Genomic DNA, 27,143 nt, shown 5'->3' with positions numbered 1-27,143 from the left:
AGGATATCCCTCCACCTCTTACTTGTCCTTCCCGAGAGTTTTCTACTTATGGCGATGAAATCCAGGAGTATCTGTGGCCATCTGTCGTCCTCCATTCGAGCCACGTGCGCAACCCACTGTAATCACTTGTTTCTGATAATTCCCTCTATATTTACGTCTTGGCGCGGTTCATCTAGTTCTTGGTTGTGTCTGATACTCCACTAACCGTGTTTGGGTCTAACATGGAATAAAGATCTTCCGCAGCACTTTTCTCTGAAATACGAGAGGCTTATCTAGTCTTGCTTTGGGATACTACCCATTTCACAGCCATATAGTACCACGGGCTGGAAAAAAATTTTAAATAGCCGAATCTTAGATCGCCCCAAGAAACAGTTGGATCGAAGCAGCTATGTTAGGGTGTAGAAGCATCGGTTTTCTGCCTCGATCCTGGCTCTAATTTCTACATTGCATGACGAGTTATCCGTGAAGAACGCTCCCAGGTATTTAAATTCGTGGCCTCACTTGTAGGACCTGTCTACCACCTGCTGTGACCACAGCTGTTCAGTATCTTGACCTTGTTGACGTGTCACAAAGAGGCAATGTCTTGGCAGCGTTTATGAGCAGCCCAAATTTGCTGGCGACTATCTCCAGTGTCCTGGTCATTCATTTCAATTCCTCTTCAGACCTACTAAGTAGGAAGTTATCATTTGCTTTGTCTGGATGTGCCCTTCCACTTGGGACCCTTCGAATATCAAATATGATCTTCTCAAAGGGAAAATTCATCAGGGTTGGGGATAAAGCATCTCCTTATTTGAGATACGTCACAATTTCAAAGTCACGTCTAAATGGGTTTTCCGTCTTCACCTTACCGTTTCTTCCACTCGGGCTGATCTTTACCAGGCTGACGAGTTTCTGCGGCAACAATCGAATAGCCTCTTTTGGTGTATGCCGTCTTAGACCTTCTTGAAATCTACAAACAAAGTGTGCAGTTCTTTACCATATTCTCTCAGTTTTTCAGTGAGCCGGCGGACAACGAAGATGTGATCTACAGTTGACTGCCTTGGCTGAAACTACCCGGTATTCACCACTTGCTGCTTCTGCCAAGGGTTGAATTTTATGTATGGGGCAGTCACGCTCTTTTAGCGAACATTAAATAGGCCGATTCCTCGATAGTTGTCATATATCAGTTTGTCACCCTTTTTGTGTATTGGACAGATCACAGCCGTTTCCCATTCTGCTGGTAGTTTCTCGTTGGCCCAAATTTTTGGTAGCAGCTAGTGTAGTCTTTATGCAAGTTTCTCGCCTGCTGCCTACACTTCGTCTGTATTCCGTCTTCACCTGGGCTCTCACTTTTATTAAGCGATCTGCTTTGTGTGTTGATCTCATCCATTGTGGGTGCGGGCTTATCTGGGTCTGCTGCTGTTAGAGACTGGAAACCGAACCGTTCTTCGCGTTCGTCACAGTTGAGAATCTGGTCGAAGTACTCCTTCCATTCTTCGGCGATTTCACTATCGTTGGTTTTGATTTCATCATCCGAATTTTGACAAACTTCTATCTCGCTTGATATTCTTCGCTAAAACACTTCACCCTTTTGGACATTTCCCTGGTCTTGTTTCCTCTGCTTCCGACTCAACGATGTTATCCTTAACATATTTCCTCTTTCCTCTTCTGAGATGCTTGGGTAACTCTTTGAACCTCCTCAAATCGTACCTTACCTTGCAATAGCTCTGTCTCCCTCAGCCACTTGTTCTTGGTTTCTCGTCATCAGAAGGAACAACAATAAGCCAGATAGACCACATCGCCATACATATAACAGGCAAAAGATGGGTGTCAGGCGTTAACATGGTGCGCGGTGTGGAGTTTGGAAGTGACCATTTTCTAGTCAGAGTCTTCTTACAAGTGCAATGCATAAGAAGGGGCAGAGATAAACTACAGAGGGCTGTCAGATACTGTGCTGAAAGGCTAAAAGATGAAGCCATAAAGATCGAATATCAGCTTCAACTTAACGACTGTTCCTTAATAGTAGGGAGAGCCCAGCAAAGGAGATGATCAAGGGAGACCCAGTTTGCAGGAAAATCCGCTTAGGAAAGAATATGCTGATTCTTTGGTAAGGAGACTTTATTGAGGTAGTGTTTTTATTTCTGTCACTAGTGTTCTTGTTTGTGATCACTTAATCTATTTTGGTTACTGGGACTCTGTGTTTGACGTAAATTATTATCTTGTTTGGTATGTCTGGTAATATGTTTAGTAATTTATGAATCTGAGTGTGCTGATGAAGTAAATCTGTAGACTAGCTGTGAATTCGCTGAAGCTTAATTTCTTCTCTTAAATTTTGAACTATGAGGATACAGTTACGTAAAATATCAGTGGTAATCAGGTAAACGTTACAGTAAACTAGCATGTAAGGTTTTTAATCGCATGTCTTTCATATGGAAAGTGAAATAAAAGATATTCAAAAAAGTTATAATTTTATTAAAATTAATTTGCAGTATTTGGTGGTGACATCGAAAACAGTTGTGTGGTATTGGACTGTACAGTATTATCAACAAACACTTCACTGAATGTGGAGACGTCTTTTAAGTAGATCTTCTGGTATCAGCTCAGATGGCCTTGAATGTCTTCTTTGCAACAACATTACCAAGAGCAACTGTCTGCAATTAAAAACCAAAACAGGAAGTTACCATTGTGCCATCTACAATTGTGCTAAATACATTATTGTTACTAAAATCTTTTCTATAGTCATCAGTTACAGCAGCTGTGAAGATAAAGCTCATAAGATATTTATATGAGGTATATGCTACAGCATAAAAGTAGTTATCAAGTGGCTATAAAGAGTGGTTGATATTACAGATATTACACATTATACATTACAATTGTAGATTCATAAGTGCGTTACACTGGCTAAAATAGAAAGGTTCTGAACGACTTTATTTGCCACAAGTGTCAGCAACGAATGGCAACAAGAAGCACAAAGGAAACGGAATGAAATGGAATATTTTTTGACTGGTGATACCCTTATGTACTTTTGCAACACTGCAGATTTTCTGCGCACTAATATCTGAGGCTGCAATTTATTACGTGCAATTTCAAACTACATCAATTTAGTTTTTGGAAATTTGGAATTTAACTGTTTGCCGAGAACAATTTGTATACTTATCAAGTTTTTTTCGGTTATAACTTACATTACTTAGTTGGATCCTTAATTAATATTCTCGCATCATCAGAAATTGTTGTAATTTTCGTTTTGTCATCGGTAAGACATTACTGAAAAAACAAGATAATTACTTATGCAAGGATAGAGAGAGATCTGGAGGTCTATGTCCTAAGCATTTAGTTCTCTGTATTTATTGCTAAACTTCGTCACAACAAGCGTAAGTAAGATTTTAACGCAGCAAGCGGTCGGTCTTTGCTGCAATTGCGTTGAAATTTTTTACACAATTTTTTGAAATCAGTATCATCTGTGGACTAAGGTGGCAAACATTCGTTGTTGCACGTTGTTAATACAGTACTGGCCATTAAAATTGCTACACCAAGAAGAAATGCAGATGATAAACGGGTATTCATTGGACAAATTTATTATACTAGAACTGACATGAGATGATATTTTCACGCAATTTGGGTGCGTAGATCCTGAGAAATCAGTATCCAGAATAACCACCTCTCGACGTAATAACGGCCTTGATACGCCTGGGCATTGAGTCAAACAGAGTTTGGATGGCGTGTACAGGTACAGCTGCCCATGCAGCTTCAACACGATTCCACAGTTCATCAAGAGTAGTGACTGACGTATAGTGACGAGCCAGTTGCTCGGCCACCACTGACCAGACGTTTTCAATTAGTGAGAGATCTGGAGAATGTGCTGGTCAGGGCACTGTTCAAAGTGCCGTCAATGCGAACAAGAGGTGACCGAGACGTGTAACCAATGGCACCCCATACCTTCACGCCGGGTGGTACGCCAGTGTGGCAACGACGAATACACGCTTCCAATGTGCGTTCACCGCGATGTCGCCAAACACGGATGCGACCATCATGATGCAGTAAACAAAACCTGGATTCATCTGAAAAAATGACGTTTTGCCATTCGTGCACCCAGGTTCGTCGTTGAGTACACCATCGCAGGCGCTCCTCTCTGTGATGTAGCGTCTAGGGTAACCGCAGCCATGGGCTCCGAGCTGATGGTCTATGCTGCTGCAAACGTCATCGAACTGTTCGTGCAGATGGTTGTTGTCTTGCAAACGTCCCCATCTGTTGACTCAGGGATCGAGACGTGGCTGCACGATCCGTTAGAGCCATGCGGATAAGATGCCTGTCATCTCGACTGCTAGTGATACGAGGCCTTTGGGATCCAGCACGGCGTTCCGTATTACCCTCCTGAACCCACCGATTTCATATTCTGCTAAGAGTCATTGGATCTCGACCAACGCGAGCAGCAGTGTCGCTATACGATAAACCGCAATCGCGGTAGGCTACAATCCGACCAATATCAAAGTCGGAAACGTGATGGTACGCATTTCTCCTCCTTACACGAAGCATCACCACAACGTTTCACCAGGCAACGCCGGTCAACTGCTGTTTGTATATGAGAAATCGGTTGGAAACTTTCCTCACGTCAGCACGTTGTAGGTGTCGCCACCGTCGCCAACGTTGTGTGAATGCTCTGAAACGCTAATCATTTGCATATCACAGCATCTTCTTCCTGTCGGTTAAATTTCGCGTCTGTAGTACGTCATCTTCGTAGTGTAGCAATTTTAATGGCCAGTAGTGTATCTCGTTTAGTTTCCGATGTAAGGGACAACATTCGTGGTGATTTATAGGAATAACGGTTCATTGTGAAATTTGCCGTGGAAATCAAGGAATCATTTACGGCAACGTCTGAAGATTTGAAGCAGGCTTACCTAGGTTTACGCTGAACACAGTGTTGCAAATACTTTCCCCAATTCAGAAGTGGTGGACAAGTAATTGCATATAGCCCTCGACCAAAAAGGCGTGTAACCTCGTCTCGTGGAGCTCATAGTCAAAAAATTATGAGGTTTTTATCCGTCAATCATCGTCTGTCATAGAATTTACAATAGTGGTTGCAATGTTAAGTACCATTCAGACATTAGATTATTGCTGAAAAACTGAACACACATTGAGTTGCAACAAAATTTGTTGTTGGTTTAGGAAAGGATCATCGAATGTGTACGAGAAACTCATTGAAGAAGGCAAGATGACGAATTGATGATGACAGGCTAAATAACGGATAGAAATCTGTAACCACTATGCTGTCACTATGCCTGCCTGCCTGCCTCCAGCCCCTCAAATAAGGTAAAGTTGGGCTAATATTTGAGCAGAACTGGTATATTTCTACTCCAGAGGCATCTAAATAACTGCATGATTATAAAGACGTTTATAATTTTATAAAGTCATAATATATTTAATAATGGAATAATAGAAAGAACACCAACTGTCCCCTATTATGAAGCATTTCGTCATTAGCCATGAGTCTCACTTCTTGTGCTGCTACAGTGTGGAAGATTGTATTAGGTGTTTCTCTGGCGATGGCGTTTCAGCACGGTGCCAAGTTCTTGAAATGTGCAGCACAGTATTTGGGACTTGCGGTCTTGATGATCAGTGTGCCTCTTCTGCATCCCTGGTTTCCGTAAATTACTTAGGGCAAATGACACGTTGGTACCTTTAAATAGACTTGTAACAACTCGGCCCAACTGTGTTAGTTCTTCGTCTCTCGTCACCTGGATGCCTGCAGGAATATTGAACCCTAATATTCCATCCTTCCTTTCTTGTGAAGAACGTACAATATGGAAAAGGAAAATGACTTCATTCTTTGTAGACGATTTCCAACAGCACTTACGTATTTTTTAAATGTATAACACGAAGTTGTTTAACGGACTTTTACTCTAACTACCTGTTTCAATTTTGTGTCATTAGCGCAGTATATAAGATCAAATATTAAGCACATGTCATAGCATACGTTAACTCAAATCAGACTTCTCTGCACGAATACCAGTTGTGTTTTATATATATTTATCAGTTCAGATTGGACAGTAATTAGGCAGATTGCCTTATTGAGCTATATGACATGTGATTGATATTTGATCTTTTATTTCGTGATGATGGCGCGGTAACGAAACATGTAGTTATAATGAAAGAAAATTTAAAAAATCCCCTTCTCATTGTTTCCATCTCTTGACAATAAACTTGGCCAGAAACCTTGGAATGAGCTTTGTGTACTCGTGTTTATCCTTGAACTACTTGTAATAAGCCATGTAACTACTGTTACTTAGGAGACGTCTTCTTTTAGGTATGGGAAAAGAATGACTTCTTGTTTCAAAACATAAAAATATTATTTCTGTGTATTACAGGTATTATCAGGCGCATTAATGTCCTAACAGCGGCTGCTTCACGTCTTTACTAGTGATCCTATCGTTTCTATCGTCATCGAGAGTCTTCAGTAAACCTTGATTTTCTCTTCTTTCTTGAACAGTACAGTCGCTTCCTATTGAGCCGTTACTCTCATGCCTTTCTCATTTTTTTCCGTGGGCTGATGTCCACTCTGACGTCATGAATTGAAAGAACGTCGTGCACATCACCTGTATGCAAAGTGAGGCAACTCTTTTGCAAATGCACTTAAGAGACAAAACATTATAGACACTGCTCACCACGACACTGAATTCTGCCTGGAGGCATCAAAAGGAAGTAACGCGGTGAGGAAAATAAACTGACGGGAAAGAAATCGCAGTGCCATGGAGGAGTTGTGCGTGACAAGGGACAGTTGGTAGGCGTGTTTCTACATCTGAATGATTATGTGTATTGAAATTTCGCCCCAGTCGCATAAGAGTAGAGCTAGTAGCGCCACTGTGCGAATGCAAATCAGGTTTGTTTTAAATGTACACTGTAACGGTGGCGAGCGTCAGTTAGCTTTGAACATGGATAGTTCATATTAGTCTAGAATGCCTTTAAGGCTCAAGGGTGCCACTGTCAACACCCTATTGAGTTTGAACGGGGTCATGTTATAGCGTGACGAGAAACTGGATGTTTCTTCTGCTACACGGCAGAAAGACTTTTCAGGAATGTAGCCACTGTACATGACTGGCGGCAGCTGTGGTCTGGGGAATGTACGGTCGCAAGGAGACTGGGCTGGGGCTGCCACGTGGCGCTACCGAGAGGAAAGAACCATTGTGTCCGACATATGACTCTGTCGCATCGTAACTGCATTTGCAGCAGCAGTTTGGGCAGCAGTTGGCACCATAGTGAGACGACGAATTGTTACAAATGTGGACTTCCGAGTCACACGTCCTGCACCGTGCATTCTACTGACCCCAATCCACCACCACTTGCGACTTCAGTGGTGTCAAGCGAGAGCTCACTGAGGGCGTGGTGAGGGTCTGTTGTGGTTTCTTGTGAAAGCTGGTTCTATCTCGGTGCCAGTGACAGCCCTGTTTGTTATAAGGAGACCAGATGAGTGCCTGCAACCAATCTGTCTGCGTGCTACATACGCTGGACCTACACCTTGAATTATGGTCTGAGGTGCGATTTCGTATGACGGCAGGAGCTCCATCGTAATCATCCTATGCATCTTCACTGCAAAACTGTACGTCAGTCCGGTGATTCCCCAGCTGCTCTGCCATTCATAAGCAGTGTTCCAGGGGATATTTGCCAACAACGCTAGCCCACATACCGCTGTTGTAACCCAGCATGCTCTACAGAGTGTCTGCATGTTGCCTTGGCCTGCTCTATCACCAGAACTGTTTCCAGTTGAGCACGTATTAGACATCATCGGATGACAACTCCAGCATCATCCACAAACAACGTTAACCATTCTTGTGCTGAACCACCAAGTGCAACAGGCGTGTAACTCCATTCCACAAAACCGACATCCGTCACCTAAAAAACACAATGCATGCCCGTTTGCATTCTTGACTTCAGCATCCTGTGGGTATCACCGAATGGCTTATTAAGCGCTCGCATTAGTCAGTGTTCTTGCAATGTTAACCACTTAAATATGTTATCTAGACAAATGTGTTATCGAAATTTCATTACTCTACATTAATTATTTTTTGATGTTGCCATTTTGTTTTCCGTCATTGTATATAAGCGGAGTGGAGATGGATAGAGAACCATTCTAGCGACGATACAGTCCCTAAATGCGGAAGCGCCTCTGCCTTAAACAACTTCGATAAATGGCAGATTGTTTTAGACCGGCATCTGGGAAAAAGCGTAGCGGAAACAGTGAACGAGATGGGAAGTTCGCATGGTATTGTAGGGAGCAAAAATGGAAATCGGTTCACATCTCATGAGGGAACATAGAGATTACTGCTGTAGAATTGGCGGTGGTCAGTGGCAGGTCTGATGACAGACTACAAAGCTGGCTCAGGCACTATTATTTGTGAATATACCGATCAGAAAGTGGGGCTCCATGGCCGGCGACCACCAGTGTGTTGCCGTGTTGACCTGACGACGTCGAGAATTACGATTCCAGTGGGCGTGGGATCATCGACATTGGATTGTGGGGCGAGGGAAACGTCTCGCCTGAGGTGAATGAAAAATGTTTCTTGTTACTCTCGTCTGTGGTCGCGACTGGATAGCTCGTCATTCAGGCGAATGGCTGCTGGAAACATAGCGCTCGCCACGAACGCGGGCCGATGGGCACAGTATTACGCTGGAGGGAACCCTCATCTGGCCATCGATGTGGCCACTGGTTATCATAGTACTGTGACAGCTGTGAATTACGTGAACGAGTAGTGAACCACCACCATCCTTTCATGCTGCTTACCTGATAGCGATGGTACCTTTCAGCAAGATAATTGTCCGTGTCAGAAGGCCACAATCATGCTATATTGGTTTGAGGAGTATGGAGGTGAACTCCCGTGAACGTCTTGGTCCCCTCATTCGCCTGATCTGAAGAGAATAGAACTCATTTGGGACGCTATCGGACACCAGCGCGCCACCCGCAAAGCAAAGACCGTTAATTTATAGAAATGACTGGCATGTACGTAGGCATCTATTCCGTCATGTCTCCGAAAACCTGCTAATGATATGTCGAGTACGCGCACAGGTGAATCGCTGCTGCATTTCTTTCCAAAGCTGGTTATGCCGGTGGTCACAACATTTTGGCTCATCGTTGTATCTTTTGATCTATGACATAGCTGTCGATCCGTAGTGGCTGCCACTGAAAAAGATCCGGTTTTTTGCTTATCTTATTGTCACCAATGACAGTCACTAATCTTACTTTTGCGATGATGGGTTTCGATTGTCACCTACAGACATCTACAGATCGGTGTTGCTGCATGAGGAGCCTCGTAACACTGAATTGAAGATAGCTTTAGATCACAACTGAATACGGTTGCTTCAAAGATAAAAGCAATGGGTGTCGTTAAGTATAATAAAAGAAGAAAAAAGAATCTGTTATCAGCATACTCTAAATAGTTTGCGGTTTATGAAGCACAGATGAAGACTAGTGTGTAACACACAGCTGTGGAAAACTGACTAAAAACGAGACCAAGGCTAATCGATACACCAGAACAAGAACTGTTGCTCTTATTTGTATGGGGCTCATCTCTCTTTAGAGCCCCCAACTTCCACTACGTCAGAACGAAGCACTGAGATCCGGGGCCGCTAAGGTTCAAGGAATGAAAGGTGAATGTCCGAATTTTAAAAGTTATTCCACTTGCTTCCCGTATCATGACACTTGTGATGCGTGGGAAATGCCGCAATGGACACGGGTTCAAGTGAAGTATGGTTGAAATCCTGATTTAGCTTGTTCGTAATTCTCCTAAATCAATTATGGGGAACGCCAGTATGATCCCCTCAACAACGCAGCGGACGATTCGTTCCTCCAACATTGACCGATCCGAGCAACTGGTTGACGCTAATGTCCAAAATGCCGTCGATACCAGTGGGACTTCAAATGTAAGATCTCTGAATTTCTTATCAGCCAACGATAACGTCTGGAAAATTTCGTACTAACGTTAGGACGATATTCGTAGTATTATGAGAGACCCTCAGATTAACAGAGAATTCGAATATCTGCAAGTTTCTTTCGATGTTTGGATGAGGGAATGGATGAAATTTGACAACATTATTACGGAAAGAGAGAAGGGAGTGTGTGATACTGTGAGAAGAATTTGACAGTGCGTTAAGAGATATAAGTAGAAATCCGGTTTCTGAAGTACATGATTTTTGTTCAGAGTTATTGAGATGTTTGAGAAAACCATTCATGACGAAACTGGTTCACTCAAGATCCAGATTCTAATTATATCCTCAGATTTAAAGAAGAATGTAATAATCCCATAACCAGAGAAAGCAGGTGCCTACAGACGTGAACATTACAGGATCAACAGTTCAGTAACCCATAATTGTTAAATACTAACACCAGATGTCTACAGAAATATGGAAAGGCTGGTAGAAGATCAGTCTGAGTGTCAGAGAAATGTAAGAACACCCAAAGCAGTACTGGCCCTACGAATAATCTTAAAAGGAAGATTGTAGAAAGACAGATTCACATTTGTTACATTCATAGATTTAGAAACAATACGTTTCGGCAGTGTTGATCGAAATACTTTTTGTGGAACTCTGAAGCTATCAGGGATAAAATACAACGAGGAAAAGGTTATCTACAACCTGCACAGAGACTACATTGTAACTGTAAGAGTTAAACGATATGAAAGCTTGGCAGTATTTCAGAAGGGATTGAGACAGGGCTACAGTAGTCCCTCAATTTTTCCATTTTTCCATTGAGCAAGCAGTAAATTAAACCATGGAAAAATTGGGAACCGGGATTAAAATTCGAGGAAAAGAAATGAAAGCTTTAAGCTGTGTTAATGGCTTAGTGATTTTATCAGACGGCAAAGAACCTGGAAGATCAGTTTAACTGAATAGAAGGTATCTTGAGAATGGGTTATAAGGTGAATACAACAAAAATAAAACAATGTTAATAGAGCGTAGTCATATTAAAACTGGTGATGGTGAGGAAACTAGATTTGACAATAAGACAGTGAAAGGAGTAAACGAGTTTTGCTATTCTGGCAGGAAAATACCTGACGAGGGCAGTAGTAAAGAGGACAATAATCCAGACTGGCGATACATGAAAAGCTTTCCAGACAGAAAATTATCACGTAATATAAACGTAAGTGTTAGTAAGTCTTACTTAAAATCTTTTTTGGAGTGTTATGAAGAAGATGAAATGTGAAGACATGAAGAATATGTAAGGTTTTGAAATGTGGAGGGACTGACTGGGTACATATGACAACCAACGATGAATCACTTAATCAGATGTAGAAAACAAAGGTTTATAGAACAACTTGACTATGAGATGTGTAAAAAAAGTAGTGTTCGATCTGGCAACGCTGGTCTTGGCAGGGAGACAGGGGAATATGTGATACGTCATCAGAGCGAATTGGACCCCGCTAGTGCCACTTGGGCTGTTCGTAGCGGTTTCTTATAGCGAACAAGGTTTTGCCTGTAGGTTATGACAATGAGTAACATGAATTTCGAACAATCGTATGCGGTCCTATGTTGCTTCTGACTTGGACACAGTGCTACAGAAAAAGTTTGCAAAATTTCGGCATACATACAAAGACAGTATTTTCTAAGGGCCCAAGTGTTCTCAGAAGGAAGACAGTAAATTGAAGATGAACCTCCCAGTAGAAAGCCTTCGGTCTCAAGAACTGATGGAAATGTCGACAGGGTCCGGGATTTGCGGTCAGAATGGTAGGGGCACAGTGCAATTTGAGTCACATCACCGTCTATCAGACATCGACCAATGAACTGGGGATGAAAATCTACTTAAACCTGGCTCCGAGAAGCTTCACTCGGGACCAACAGAACATGAGGATGGACAGGTATGTTGTCTTCTTTGAGTCGATTGGAAATGGGCCCCTTTTCTAGAATGTGTTATTACCACTGACGAGGCTTGGGTGTTGGGTTATGACATAGAAACCAAGCGCCAGAATAAGGAATGGCACACACAAAGACCACCAATGTCAGAAAAAGGAAGAGTGAACAATTTGAAAATCTTTTTTGTTTTTGATAAGGAGTTTATCGTTCGAGATGACTTTTGCTAACAGTTGTATGCAAAAGGGCCATACATGTGAGACCAAACATGAGAAACAAGTTGGTGTTGCATCACGACAATGCAAAAGGGTCATCTAGTTGAGACCAGACATAAAAAAAATCTGGGTGTTGGATCACAACAACGTACCTCGTCCCACAGCAATGTCAGTAAGCCATTTTTTGACCAGCAAGAACATTCCTGGCTCCGCAGCCCAGCCTCCTCAATCTCTCGACTTCAGTTCTTATGCCTTTTTTTCCATTTCCAAGAACGGTAAAAAACCTCTGAGACATCATTTTTGGGTCTCGAACAACATTCAAACGGCTTTAACCGACCAGGTAAAGGTTATTCCAGTATCGAAGTTCCAGCAATGCTATGACATGTAGAAAACCATCTCCAGCGCTATGTGGCTTCCCAAGGCAATGACAATGACGGGAAAAATGCTGAACTGTAACGCTATTGGAGTAAAACAGACGAAAAAAATCCAATCTCCTTGCTTTATGTACACACCTCATAAAATAACGGAGGGTTTTATAGGACACATCCAGACATATGAAGAAACAGCTAATTTAGTAATGTAGTGATGTTGGGGCGTTTTAATTTAGTAATACGTGCAGATATTTAGATTAGATTATCTAGAAATAACGACTCAGTCATCAGCTAAGAATCGGTGTGAAGGTACGCGACCTTTACTAAAGTGTACGTTTGCTCTGGAAGTTCTATGTTTTCGCTGTCACCACATCTCAAATTAACTACTATCCTATACATCCTTTTCAACAGGATCTGTGCAGATCTATGCATATCTTCTTCTTCTACTACACATATTGTAAAGTAACATATCGTGTTTTTCTGTTCCTACGTAAATATTACTCTGAGGAACTGCTGTAGGTTTTCCTCATACGGATTTTTCTAACAGATAAATTGATTTACGAGGGAGGTTTATGTGTATAACTTACTAGTTGTCTGGGCAAAGATACTTAGCGATGGGTCAGGTCGCTACCCCAGTACAGATATTTCTGCAGTGGGCTAGCTTCTGAGTGACACACGTTCTCTCTGCTCCACGTCTCACCTGCAGAGCCTTGTCAGCCGAGTACTTTGTCTCCGATGTGATGACCTTGCCGTCCGGGTACTTCGCCCAGTGCACCACCGTGTCGCCACCCTTGACGGAGTACTTGCTGCGTGTTGTGCGGTCCCACATCGTCTCGTCGAATTCCTCGTCCAGCTTGCACTTGGTGTCAAACTTGCGGCCGGCCCCTTCCAAACTGAAAGTGTACTCGTCGCCATTCACCGCCAAACCGATGGTCATTTTGGTTCCCAGTATTTCCTTCCGCCTATCTGCATCGTCGACACCTGTCAATAAAAAGAACATTAAGGACGCACACACCTAATTAAGATACAAATTTCTGTTTGGAATTTGCTTGATTCCTTTTCAGGAGCAGGAGGACTTCAGTAATCTGATGGTAGGTTCACAACAGCCCTCCAGGCGTGAGTGCTCAAAGTTCAGATGGTGATCACGTGTTTTACGTATACAGTCGGTTTCATAATTACGGGATCGGACTTCTTGCACGAGAAGCTATACTGCTGATACTCGAATAAACATAGAACTGCGAAGATTGACGTTTCCTGTGCTAAGAATATTTCTGTCTGTTTGTGGAGATAAGCAAGCATCTGGTTCGAGTCCAAGACATCTGCGAAGGGGTCTGTTTATTTTTTAACATTGTTTTTCGGCCCCACAGTAGCGTTCTAGTGCATCAGATTCTGGTCACTAGAGGGACAACAGTTCTCGAAAACACCCCATGCTCGACTGATTCGTGCCCTTTCCTCAAACTCAAACCTTTCTCAACGGGCATCGACTCAACACAACATGCGACGATTCTGAACAGCTTTCTGCTCGAAGGCTTAGAAATGGTGTTCGAGAGCCTCTACGATCAGTGGTGTGAGTGTGTGGTGATGGAAAGGGTGCATGTTAAAAACTCTTCCCACAAATGTTTTCAACATCATTATGTACTTCATTTTGAGCTAGCCCTGAAACTTACTGTACCCGCTGCGTACACTAGAGCAAGATACGCTGTTTGACGTCGCTCTTAATATATGATTACTTAGGCTTTCCCGGCGTAATCAGTCTTGAAAGTCTCTTCGGGTTTGCTGCCGGATACTAAAATCAACTTCACACGATATTTCGGCGATCCAACTGTTCGCCATCTTCAGGAAATGCTGCTTCTGCTGATGAGTCCCGCTGAGAACTGACGCAAGATTGCAATTCGACGTCCTATATAGGCCACCGTTCAGTACACGGCGCATGCACCGCCCATCAAGGTTTCTGCCTTCCAAAACAGGGAGGTGGCGCCACCCTTAGTGAAACACTGCTGGCAACGATATATCGCAATCAAGGCCGCACCGAAGAACGTTCAGTTTTGATGCGACATAATACAGGATTCCACGTTTTGCTAAGAGGAAACCCATTGTCTCTGTTGATTAAATTATCAGCCAACCTAATTTCAATCGTCTCTTTATAGACACTATTCCAAAAACCGGAAATGTTGGCAATCACAACAGTTTCCTCAAACTTCATTTTGTGTCCCTCATTTAGGCAGTGTTCTGCTACGGCCGATTTTTCCGGCTGTTGTAGCTTCGTGTGACGGTGATGTTCCACACACCTGTCATTCACTGTGCGAATAGAACGGCCAACGTAAGCTTTCCCACATTGACACGGGATTTTGTACACCCCGGGTTTCATAAGTCCCAAATCATCTTTCACAGAGCCGAGCAGAGCCCTAGTCTTAGAAGGTGGACGGGACACACACTTAATGATAAATTCCTTAAAATTCGTCCAATCTTAAACGCTAAGCCTCCAGCATAAGGAAGAAAGGCCACAGATCTATGTTCCTCTTCGTACACTCCGGAGATGGTCCAAATTCCATAGCCCGACGAATCTGTTTCTCGGTGTATCCATTTTCCTTAAAAACAGTCATCAAATGCTCAAGTTCTTGGGTTAACCTGTCTGCAGCGGAAATGGCATATGCTCTCCGTACCAATGTCCTAAGGACGCCACAACGTTGGTGTGGTGGCTGACAGCTCTTAGGGTGCAGATACCAATCTATGTGTGTCGGCTTTCGGTGAACACTGTGTCCCAAAGTTCCATCTGGTTTTTTACAACTCATTACATCTAAAAATGGAAGCATCCCATCATTTTCAACCTCCATAGTAAATTTGATACGGGGATGAAGACAGTTGAAGTGGTCCAAAAATCTTTTAAGAGCATCACGTCCACGCGGCCAGACGAAGAGGGTATCGTCCACATATCTCCAGAAGCACGTTGGTTGCAGAGCTGAAGTCCTCAGTGCCATGGCCTCGAAGTCCTCCATAAATAAATTGGCGACTATGGGTGACAAAGGACTACCCATAGCCACTCTGTCATTCTGTTCAAGAATGTTACCGTTAAATAAAAAATACGTGGAGGTCAGACCATGACGACAAAGCTTCACCAGCTCTTCATCCAGTGTTTCACTGATCAAACTAAGGGACTCTTCCAGAGGAACTCGTGTAAATAGGGATACCACATCGAAACTCACTGAAGGACTCAACTTCAAAGATCCCTATCGTCGAATAAAATCCACCGAATTGGATGTATGGTGTTCACACTTGTAATGACGCGGGATGATTATGTCCTAAAAATGGATTTACTTCTCAACGACCCGGCGTACAGAAGACTATCTAATGACACCACAGAAAGGATCAAACGTAAGACACTTTGATTGTTGGAAATGAGTTTGTTGTCAGATGACTTACGTAAGAAACTTCATCCTGTTGCTGCCGTTCCGCCTAGGTTGTATGGTCTGCCTAAGTTGCGTAAGGAAGGGGTTCCTTTACGCCCTATTGCTAGTAATTTGGGTGCAGCGACTTATAACCTCGCAAAGTATTTATCATCTGCTCTCAGTCCATTTGTTGGCAAGTGTGAACACCATATATCCAATTCGGTGATTTTTATTCGACGATAGGGATCTTTGAAGTTGAGTCCTTCAGATCTGTTACTGAGTTTCGATGTGGTATCCCTATTAACACGAGTTCCTCTGGAAGAGTCCCTTAGTTTGATCAGTGAAGAGCTGGTGGAGCTTTGTCGTCATGTGCTGACGTCTACGTATTTTTTAATTAACGGTAAAATTTTTGAACAGAATGACGGAGTGGCTATGGGTAGTCCTTTGTCACCCATAGTCGTCAATTTAATTTTGTAGGACTTCGAGGCCATGGCACTGAGGACTTCAGCTTTGCAACCAACATGCTTCTGGAGATACGTGGACGATACCTTCTTCGTCTGGCCGCGTGGACGTGATGCTCTTAAAAGATTTTTGGACCACTTCAACTGTCTTCATCCCCGTATCAAATTTACTATGGAGGTTGAAAATGATGGGATGCTTCCATTTTTAGATGTAATAATTTATAAAAAAACCAGATGGAACTTTGGGACACAGTGTTCACCGAAAGCCGACACACACAGATTGGTATCTGCACCCTAAGAGCTGTCAGCCACCACACCAACGTAGTGGCGTCCTTAGGACTTTAGTACGGAGTTGTTGTTGTTGTGGTCTTCAGTCCTGAGACTGGTTTGATGCAGCTCTCCATGCTACTCTATCCTGTGCAAGCTTCTTCATCTCCCAGTACCTACTGCAACCTACATCCTTCAGAATCTGCTTAGTGTATTCATCTCTTGGTCTCCCCCTACGATTTTTACCCTCCACGCTGCCCTCCAATACTAAATTGGTGATCCCTTGATGCCTCAGAATATGTCCTACCAACCGATCCCTTCTTCTGGTCAAGTTGTGCCACAAACATCTCTTCTCCCCAATCCTATTCAATACTTCCTCATTAGTTATGTGATCTACCCATCTAATCTTCGGCATTCTTCTGTAGCACCACATTTAGAAAGCTTCTATTCTCTTCTTGTCCAAACTATTTACCGTCCATGTTTCACTTCCATACATGGCTACACTCCATACAAATACTTTCAGAAATGACTTCCTGACACTTAAATCTATACTCGATGTTAACAAATTTCTCTTCTTCAGAAACGCTTTCCTTGCCATTGCCAGTCTACATTTTATATCCTCTCTACTTCGACCATCATCAGTTATTTTGCTCCCCAAATAGCAAAACTCCTTTACTACTTTAAGTGTCTCATTTCCTAATCTAATTCCCTCAGCATCACCCGACTTAATTCTACTACATTCCATTATCCTCGTTTTGCTCTTGTTGATGTTCATCTTATATCCTCCCTTCAAGATACCATCCATTCCATTCAACTGCTCTTCCAAGTCCTTTGCTGTCTCTGACAGAATTACAATGTCATCGGCAAACCTCAAAGTTTTTATTTCTTCTCCATGGATTTTAATACCTACTCCAAAATTTTCTTTTGTTTCCTTTGCTGCTTGCTCAATATACAGATTGAATAACATCGGGGAGAGGCTACAATCCTGTCTTACTCCCTTCCCCACCGCTGCTTCCCTTTCATGTCCCACGACTCTTATAACAGCCATCTGGTTTCTGTACAAATTGTAAATAGCCTTTCGCTCCCTGTGTTTTACCCCTGCCACCTTTAGAATTTGAAAGAGAGTATTCCAGTCAACATTGTCAAAAGCTTTCTCTAAGTCTACAAATGCTAGAAACGTAGGTTTGCCTTTCCTTAATCTTTCTTCTAAGATAAGTCGTAAGGTCAGTATTGCCTCACGTGTTCCAGTATTTCTACGGAATCCAAACTGATCTTCCCCGAGGTCGGCTTCTACTAGTTTTTCCATTCGTCTGTAAAGAATTCGTGTTAGTATTTTGCAGCTGTGGCTTATTAAACTGATAGTTCGGTAATTTTCACATCTGTCAACACCTGCTTTCTTTGGGATTGGAATTATTATATTCTTCTTGAAGTCTGAGGGTATTTCACCTGTCTCATACATCTTGCTGACCAGATGGTAGAGTTTTGTCAGGACTGGCTCTCCCAAGGCCGTCAGTAGTTCCAATGGAATGTTGTCTACTCCGGGGGCCTTGTTTCGTCTCAGGTCTTTCAGTGCTCTGTCAAACTCTTCACGCAGTATCGTATCTCCCATTTCATCTTCATCTACATCCTCTTCCATTTCCATAATATTGTCCTCAAGTACATCGCCCTTGTATAGACCCTCTATATACTCCTTCCACCTTTCTGCTCTCCCTTCTTTGCTTAGAACTGGGTTTCCATCTGAGCTCTTGATGTTCATACAAGTGGTTCTCTTATCTCCAAAGGTCTCTTTAATTTTCCTGTAGGCAGTATCTATCTTACCCCTAGTGAGATAAGCCTCTACATCCTTACATTTGTCCTCTAGCCATCCCTGCTTAGCCATTTTGCACTTCCTGTCGATCTCATTTTTGAGACGTTTGTATTCCTTTTTGCCTGCTTCATTTACTGCATTTTTATATTTTCTCCTTTCATCAATTAAATTCAATATTTCTTCTGTTACGCAAGGATTTCTACTAGCCCTCGTCTTTTTACCTACTTGATCCTCTGCTGTCTTCACTACTTCATCCCTCAAAACTACCCATTCCTCTTCTACTGTATTTCTTTCCCCCATTCCTGTCAATTGTTCCCTTATGCTCTCCCTGAAACTCTGTACAACCTCTGGTTCTTTCAGTTTATCCAGGTCCCATCTCCTTATATTCCCACCTTTTTGCAGTTTCTTCAGTTTTAATCTACAGGTCATAACGAATAGATTGTGGTCAGAGTCCACATCTGCCCCTGGAAATGTCTTACAATTTAAAACCTGGTTCCTAAATCTCTGTCTTACCATTATATAATCTATCTGATACCTTTTAGTATCTCCAGGGTTCTTCCATGTATACAACCTTCTATCATGATTCTTAAACCAAGTGTTAGCTATGATTAAGTTGTGCTCTGTGCAGAATTCTACCAGGCGGCTTCCTCTTTCATTTCTTAGCCCCAATCCATATTCACCTACTACGTTTCCTTCTCTCCCTTTTCCTACACTCGCATTCCAGTCACCCATGAGTATTAAATTTTCGTCTCCCTTCACAATCTGAATAATTTCTTTTATTTAATCATACATTTCTTCAATTTCTTCGTCATCTGCAGAGCTAGTTGGCATATAAACTTGTACTACTGTAGTAGGTGTGGGCTTCGTATCTATCTTGGCCACAATAATGCGTTCACTATGCTGTTTGTAGTAGCTTACCCGCATTCCTATTTTCCTATTCATTATTAAACCTACTCCTGCATTACCCCTATTTGACTTTTGTTTATAACCCTGTAGTCACCTGACCAGATGTCTTGTTCCTCCTGCCACCGAACTTCACTAATTCCCACTATATCTAACTTTAATCTATCCATTTCCCTTTTTAAATTTTCTAACCTACCTGCCCGATTAAGGGATCTGACATTCCACGCTCCGATCCGTAGAACGCCAGTTTTCTTTCTCCTGATAACGACATCCTCTTGAGTAGTCCCCGCCCGGAGATCCGAATGGGGGACTATTTTACCTCCGGAATATTTTACCCAAGAGGACGCCATCATCATTTAATCATACAGTAAAGCTGCATGCCCTCGGGAAAAATTACGGCCGTAGTTTCCCCTTGCTTTCAGCCGTACGGTACGGAGAGCATATGCAATTTCCGACGCAGACAGCTTAACCCAAGAACTTGAGCATTTGATGACTGTTTTTATGGAAAATGGATACACCGAGAAACAGATTCGTCGGGCTATGGAATTTGGACCATCTCCGGAGTGTACGAAGAGGAACATAGATCTGTGGCCTTTCTTCCTTATGCTGGAGGCTTAGCGTTTAAGATTGGACGAATTTTAAGGAATTTTAACATTAAGTGTGTGTTCCGTCCACCTTCTAAGATTAGGGCTCTGCTCGGCTCTGTGAAGGATGATTTGGGACTTATGAAACCCAGGGTGTACAAAATCCCGTGTCAATGTGGGAAAGCTTACGTTGGCCGTTCTATTCACACAGTGAATTGCAGGTGTGTGGAACATCACCGTCACACGAAGCTACAACAGCCGGAAAAATCGGCCGTAGCAGAACACTGCCTAAATGAGGGACACAAAATGAAATTTGAGGAAACTGTTGTGATTGCCAACATTTCCGGTTTTTGGAATAGTGTCTATAAAGAGGCGATTGAAATTAGGTTGGCTGATAATTTAATCAACAGAGACAATGGGTTTCCTCTTAGCAAAACGTGGAATCCTGTATTATGTCGCATCAAAACTGAACGTTCTTCGGTTCGTCCTTGGTTGCGATATATCGTTGCCAGCAGTGTTTCACTAAGGGCGGCGCCACCTCCCTGTTTTGGAAGGCAGAAACCGTGATGGGCGGTGCATGCGCCGTGTACTGAACGGTAGAGATGGGCAAAATTGTTCTTTTCAGAGATTGGATCAGAACTGTTCACTCCCTGAAATGAATTAGCTCTTTTTCATGACTCACCACTCATTTACAATATAAAATAAATGGAAGGCACATTGCCCTTTAAACTTGGTTTATTCCAGTACTATACCTGTATTTTGATCTTATTTGATCCTATTTTGAAGTAACACAGATAATGAGTAAGAATTTTGTATTGTTTATTGAAATTTCCACGATATGACAAAGTTTTTGATTATTGATTTATTTTGCACTATCGTGGTTTTTTGGGTGATCGGAAAATGTTGTAACTTGAGATTTACATTAACAATATATTTGGCTATAACGTATTAAAATTTCATTAACCTCATACAAATACATCGCAAGCCATATATTTATAAAGTGAACGTTTCCTTTCGAAGACGCCTAAAATCGCAAAATCCGTACCAGAATAAGAAAAAAAAATATAAATTTGACTGTAAAACGAAAGTGCTGCATATAGCCTTACGCAGAATAAAACAAGGAAAATATTGGTGTATCACATTTTGCGATACGTTTATCGGTTCGCTCGTAATTAAAGCGTAAATTCGAGTGTCTATAATAAAAATCCTATAGTAAGAGGAGTCATCAGGAACCTAATCTAATCAGTTTAAACAAATAAAAATAAAATAAAAACAATTGATGTATACATAACATAATAATGTAATATACATAGCGGCATTACTACGAAGAACAATATCCAGTGGGGACGAACTCCAATGCAGAGGCGCTGAGTCGAGCAGGTCGAGCCGCGAGCTGTATTACTGCGTGAGCTGAGACCGCAGAGACCACAGTGACACCTGAGTCGCTTTGCTCGACGCTCTGGCTAGAGTCGAGACGGTGGGGCGAGCGTTGAGCGGGCGAGTTCCGAGGGAGGGGGTAGCGGTGAACTCACCCGCTCCGAGACAAATAGTTTGTTCCCTTGCGAGCGGGTTTTTGCAAGTAGTTCCTATGTTATCCGCTAGGTGGCTCTCTGTCCTGTTGCTCGCATCAACTGCCCAGAGGGCAGGACGTGCGACTGAAACGATCGCCGACAGAGTGCGATGCGAAGTTACGCTGCGCCAGACACTGCGCGGCAGATGACGCACAGAGATGCCACGGCATATGTGAAACACAAAATCCAATGGGGCACTGCACAATGCAGGCAGCCAAGGTAGAAGCAGGGCAGAGGCCGGTGCTGGCTGTGTTGTGTGGCGTGCACTGTGCTGTGACCAGCAGAGGCGCTGCTGATATGCTCCGTCTCTCTCTCTCTCTCTCTCTCTCTCTCTCTCTCTCTCTCTGCCATGGGAAACGTTTGGAGCTACCGTTCTTTTTTTCTGAATCACTGATTGTTCACTCCTTTGAAAGATTGAACTCTATGAATTAGTTCAAGAGCGGATTCCCCATCTCTACTGAACGGTGGCCTATATAGGACGTCGAATTGCAATCTTGCGTCAGTTCTCAGCGGGACTCATCAGCAGAAGCAGCATTTCCTGAAGATGGCGAACAGTTGTATTGCCGAAATATCGAGTGAAGTTGATTTTAGGATCCGGCAGCAAACCCGAAGAGACTTTCACGCTCCTAATATAGTTTTGGCCCAACTTTGCAATGCAGTACAGCAACTAATCTAAGCAGCATGGATTCCACAGGTGCATGATACGTTTCTGGAGGTATGTGGCATTAGGTGTCTACCCCCGTAATTCTCAGGGCTATGGCTTGAGGCATCTCGATGAACCATGGACCTTGCCGTTGGTGGGGAGGCTTGCGTGCCTCAGGGATAGAGATGGCCGTACCGTAGGTGCAACCACAATGGAGGGGTATCTGTTGAGAGGCCAGACAAACGTGTGGTTCCTGAAGAGGGGCAGCAGCCTTTTCAGTAGTTGCAGGGGCAACAGTCTGGATGATTGACTGACCTGGCCTTGCAACGTTAACCAAACGGCCTTGCTGTGCTGGTACTGCGAACGACTGAAAGCAAGGGGAATCTACGGCCGTAATTTTTCCCGAGGACATGCAGCTTTGCTGTATGAGCCAGTCGTGACAAAACTCTACCATTTGGTGAGCAAGATGTATGAGACAGGCGAAATACCCTCAGACTTCAAGAAGAATATAATAATTCCAATCCCAAAGAAAGCAGGTGTTGAAAGATGTGAAAATTACCGAACTATCAGTTTAATAAGTCACAGCTGCAAAATACTAAAGCCAGTTATTTACAGACGAATGGAAAAACTGGTAGAAGCTGACCTCGGGGAAGATCAGTTTGGATTCCGTAGAAATGTTGGAACACGTGTGGCAATACTGACCTTACGGCATATCTTAGAAGAAAGATTAAGGAAAGGCAAACCTACGTTTCTAGCATTTGTAGACTCAGAGAAAGCTTTTAACAATGTTGACTGGAATACTCTTTCAAATTCTAAAGGTAGCAGGGGTAAAATACAGGGAGCGAAAGGCTATTTACAATTTGTACAGAAACCAGATGGCAGTTATAAGAGTCGAGGGGCATGAAGGGGAAGCAGTGGTTGGGAAGGGAGTGATACAGGGTTGTAGCCTCTCCCCGATGTTATTCAATCTGTATATTGAATAAGCAGTAAAGGAAACAAAAGAAAAATTCGGAGAAGAAATAAAAACTTTGAGGTTCGCCGATGACATTGTATTTCTATCTAAGGCAGCAAAAGACTTGGAAGAGCAGTTGAACGGAATGGACAGTGTCTTGAAAGAGGATATAAGATGAACATCAACAAAAGCAAAATGAGGATAATGGAATGTGGTCGAATTAAGTCAGGTGATGCTGAGGGAATTAAATTAGGAAATTTGACACTTAAAGTAGTAAAGGAGTTCTGCTATTTGGGGAGCAAAATAACTGATGATGGTCGAAGTAGAGAAGATATAAAATGTAGACTGGCAATGGCATGGAAAGCGTTTCTGAAGAAGAGAAATTTGTTAACATCGAGTATAGATTTAAGTGTCAGGAAGACGTTTCTGAAAGTATTTGTATGGAGTGTAGCCATGTATGGAAGTGAAACATGGACGATAAATAGCTTGGGCAAGAAGAGAATAGAAGCTTTCGAAATGTGATGCTACAGAATAATGCTGAAGATTAGATGGGTAGATCACATAACTAATGAGGAGGTATTGGATAGAATTGGGGAGAAGAGGAGTATGTGGCACAACTTGACAAAAAGAAGGGATCGGTTGGTAGGACATGTTCTGAGACATCGAGGGATCAGCAGGTTAGTGTTGGAGGGCATCGTGGAGGGTAAAAATCGTAGAGGGAGACCAAGAGATGAATACACTAAGCAGATTCTGCAGTAGGTACTGGGAGATGAAGAAGCTTGCACAGGATAGGGTAGCATGGAGAGCTGCATCAAATGGTTCATATGGCTCGGAGCACTATGGGACTTAACTTCTGAGGTCATCAGTCCCCTAGAACTTAGAACTACTTAAACCTCACTAACCTAAGGACATCACACACATCCACGCCCGAGGCAGGATTTGAACCTGCGACCGTAGCGGTCCCGCCGTTCCAGACTGTAGCGCCTAGAACCGCTCGGCTACTTCGGCCGGCAGAGCTGCATCAAACCGGTCTCAGGACTGAAGACCACAACAACAGGAACATGGCTTGAGGGTGCAATGCTGAAGCTCATTAGGGATCCGGATACGTCCATCGAATTCAGATCAGGCAAATTTGGTGGCCAACACATCAACGTGAGTTCACTTCACGCTCCGCAGACCACACTAGGATGGCACTGGTCTTCTGACACGGGATGTTACGAAACTGCAAGATGAAATCGCCGTCAAGTAAGGTAAGGTCTTATGGGACCAAACTGATGAGGTCATCAGTACTATTTTTGAAACTTCCTGGCAGATTAAAACTGTGTGCCCGACCGAGACTCGAACTCGGGACCTTTGCCTTTCGCGGGCAAGTGCTCTACCAACTGAGCTACCGAAGCACGACTCACGTCCGGTACTCACAGCTTCACTTCTGCCAGTACCTCGTCTCCTACCTTCCAAACTTTACAGAAGCTCTCCTGCGAAACTTGCAGAACTAGCACTCCTGAAAGAAAGGATATTGCGGAGACATGGCTTAGCCACAGCCTGGGGGATGTTTCCAGAATGAGATTTTCACTCTGCAGCGGAGTGTGCGCTGATATGAAACTTCCTGGCAGATTAAAACTGTGTGCCCGCGAAAGGCAAACGTCCCGAGTTCGAGTCTCGGTCGGGCACACAGTTTTAATCTGCCAGGAAGTTTCATATCAGCGCACACTCCGCTGCAGAGTGAAAAACTCATTCTGGAAACATCCCCCAGGCTGTGGCTAAGCCATGTCTCCGCAATATCCTTTCTTTCAGGAGTGCTAGTTCTGCAAGTTTCGCAGGAGAGCTTCTGTAAAGTTTGGAAGGTAGGAGACGAGGTACTGGCAGAAGTGAAGCTGTGAGTACCGGACGTGAGTCGTGCTTCGGTAGCTCAGTTGGAAGAGCACTTGCCCGCGAAAGGCAAAGGTCCCGAGTTCGAGTCTCGGTCGGGCACACAGTTTTAATCTGCCAGGAAGTTTCATATCAGCGCACACTCCGCTGCAGAGTGAAAATCTCATTCTGGAAACATCCCCCAGGCTGTGGCTAAGCCATGTCTCCACAATATCCTCTCTTTCAGGAGTGCTAGTTCTGCAAGTTTCGCAGGAGAGCTTCTGTAAAGTTTGGAAGGTAGGAGACGAGGTACTGGCAGAAGTGAAGCTGTGAGTACCGGACGTGAGTCGTGCTTCGGTATCTCAGTTGGTAGAGCACTTTCCCGCGAAAGGCAAAGGTCCCGAGTTCGAGCCTCGGTCGGGCACACAGTTTTAATCTGCCAGGAAGTTTCATATCAGCGCACACTCCGCTGCAGAGTGAAAATCTCATTCCAGTACCTTTTTTAATTTAATTTAAACTAACTTACGCTAAGGACAACACACACACCCATGCCCGAGAGAGGACTCGAACCTCCGGCGGGGTGAGCCGCGCGGACGGTGACAAGGCCACGGCTACCCCGCGTCGCCGTCAGGGAGACATTAACCATGAAGGGATTAAATTTGGTTAGATTCAGTTTTCATTGCACAGACCCAAAAATGAGATGCGTGTGGAACAAGTCAGAAAGTATAACTTAAAAAATATAAAACGTTTGAATATAATGCTCAGTACCCTGGTCATTCGACAGGAGACTGTCAAAAATAGGAGAATACATCACAGTGAACTGGAACTGCTAATATATACAGAACTAATACCTGTCAGAATGAAACGTAGTTCTGCGCTTTTAATAAATTTATCGTACACAAAATACCTAATCTTGCCTGTTGTGACCAAGTGTTGTCAAAACTGAAGTGTAACAGACATTTTTACTTAATCTGGTTTAACAGTACCTGTTAAGATATTCATCAGACTGTATTTAAATTATGGTTTATCTGAAAACAAGTTTTTAATGGTCTCTGTCAGTTTATTTAAAATGTGTTTTCCTGAATATTGGACCCGTTTTAGGACCAAGTAAGTCATTATGTAGATTGTTCTTATTCTAGTATTGATACTTTGTATTGAGCTATTGGTTGGAAATAGAGATATATTACTTGCAACAATTTTCGTTAAGGAACAAATATACAGAGAAGCAGTGGTTAGAATTCAAAGTTCCTTGGACAGGTTTCTACACGATATTCTTGAATTTACACCACCAATGAGTCTTACGGCGTGCTTTTGCACGCTAAGAAATTTTGTTCGTTTTAATGAGTTACCCCAGAATATAATCCCGTCTGATATAACAGAATGAAAGTAAGCAAAGTATGTAAGTTTTTTTATGTGTATATCTCGTACATCTGACATCATTCTCACTGCAAATACAGACTTGATTAGGCGCTTAAGCAATTCTGTGGTATATCCATCCCAACTAAATTTATTATCGAGTTCTAATCCCAGAAATTTAACTTTGTCGGCCTCTTCGATCTGCATGCCTTCATATGTTATACACTACTGGCCATTAAAATTGCTACACGACGAAGATGACGTGCTACAGAAGCGAAATTTAACCGACAGAAAGAAGATGCAGTGATATGCAAATTATTAGTTTTTCAGAGCATTCACACAAGGTTGGCGCCGATGACTACGCCTACAACGTGCTTCTGTATTTTTTTTGGTTCTGGTAACACCCCATGTCATTCCAAGCATGTGTATTTGTACTGACTTTTTGATCATCCGGTACTTTCCTTCCTTCGTAACCGTGCCTCGCCGCCGCAACCCCGCCAACTCCACATTCCGACCGAAGATGGATAGTGATCTTATGGCTCACTAGCGTACGTATCGTACATTAAGCCTGAAGAGAACTCACCGACGGCTTGCAGGAAGGCGTCCATGTTCTCCTGGCTGGCGACATCCAGTTCGTACTTCTTCCCTGAGAACTGCTTCACCATTTTGACTAGATGTGTGTCACCGGAGCACTATACTGCTGGAAATTATACAGTGGTATCCTGGTGTACTACAGAGGCAGTATTTATGCAAAACCCCTACACCGAGCAGGCTGAAAGTCCCAGAGATAATGGGAGACAGTGGTAACAAGGCGCGTAGGCTGTCCAGCAAACAATGAGATAACAAATGAAAGAGTCGCGGGCCTAAGTGAGGCATTTACGTATTAGCAGGGAGGGAAGTTCACCTAGTTGCGTAACTGCTGTAGGCGTTCCCTTGCTCTTTTAGTACGATGAGCTCACTTTACAGAG

General features: G+C 43.1%; 1 protein-coding gene across 1 annotated transcript; it reads right to left on the bottom strand.

Moving 5' to 3' along the window:
* Window positions 1–2,445: 2,445 nt before the first annotated feature.
* On the bottom strand, window positions 2,446–26,912 carry LOC126100889 (fatty acid-binding protein, adipocyte-like). The gene is made up of 3 exons (XM_049911557.1): window positions 26,759–26,912; window positions 13,098–13,378; window positions 2,446–2,630 (listed from the first exon to the last, which is right to left on the bottom strand). The coding sequence occupies exons 1-3, from the start codon at window positions 26,838–26,840 to the stop codon at window positions 2,580–2,582; spliced, it is 414 nt and encodes a 137-aa protein (XP_049767514.1). The 5' UTR covers window positions 26,841–26,912; the 3' UTR covers window positions 2,446–2,579.
* Window positions 26,913–27,143: the final 231 nt, after the last annotated feature.

This window comes from Schistocerca cancellata, chromosome 9 (assembly GCF_023864275.1).
Source record: "Schistocerca cancellata isolate TAMUIC-IGC-003103 chromosome 9, iqSchCanc2.1, whole genome shotgun sequence".
Lineage (NCBI taxonomy): Eukaryota > Metazoa > Arthropoda > Insecta > Orthoptera > Acrididae > Schistocerca > Schistocerca cancellata.
Note: the sequence above shows the minus strand (reverse complement) of the source record. Positions and strands in the feature narration are given on the sequence as shown.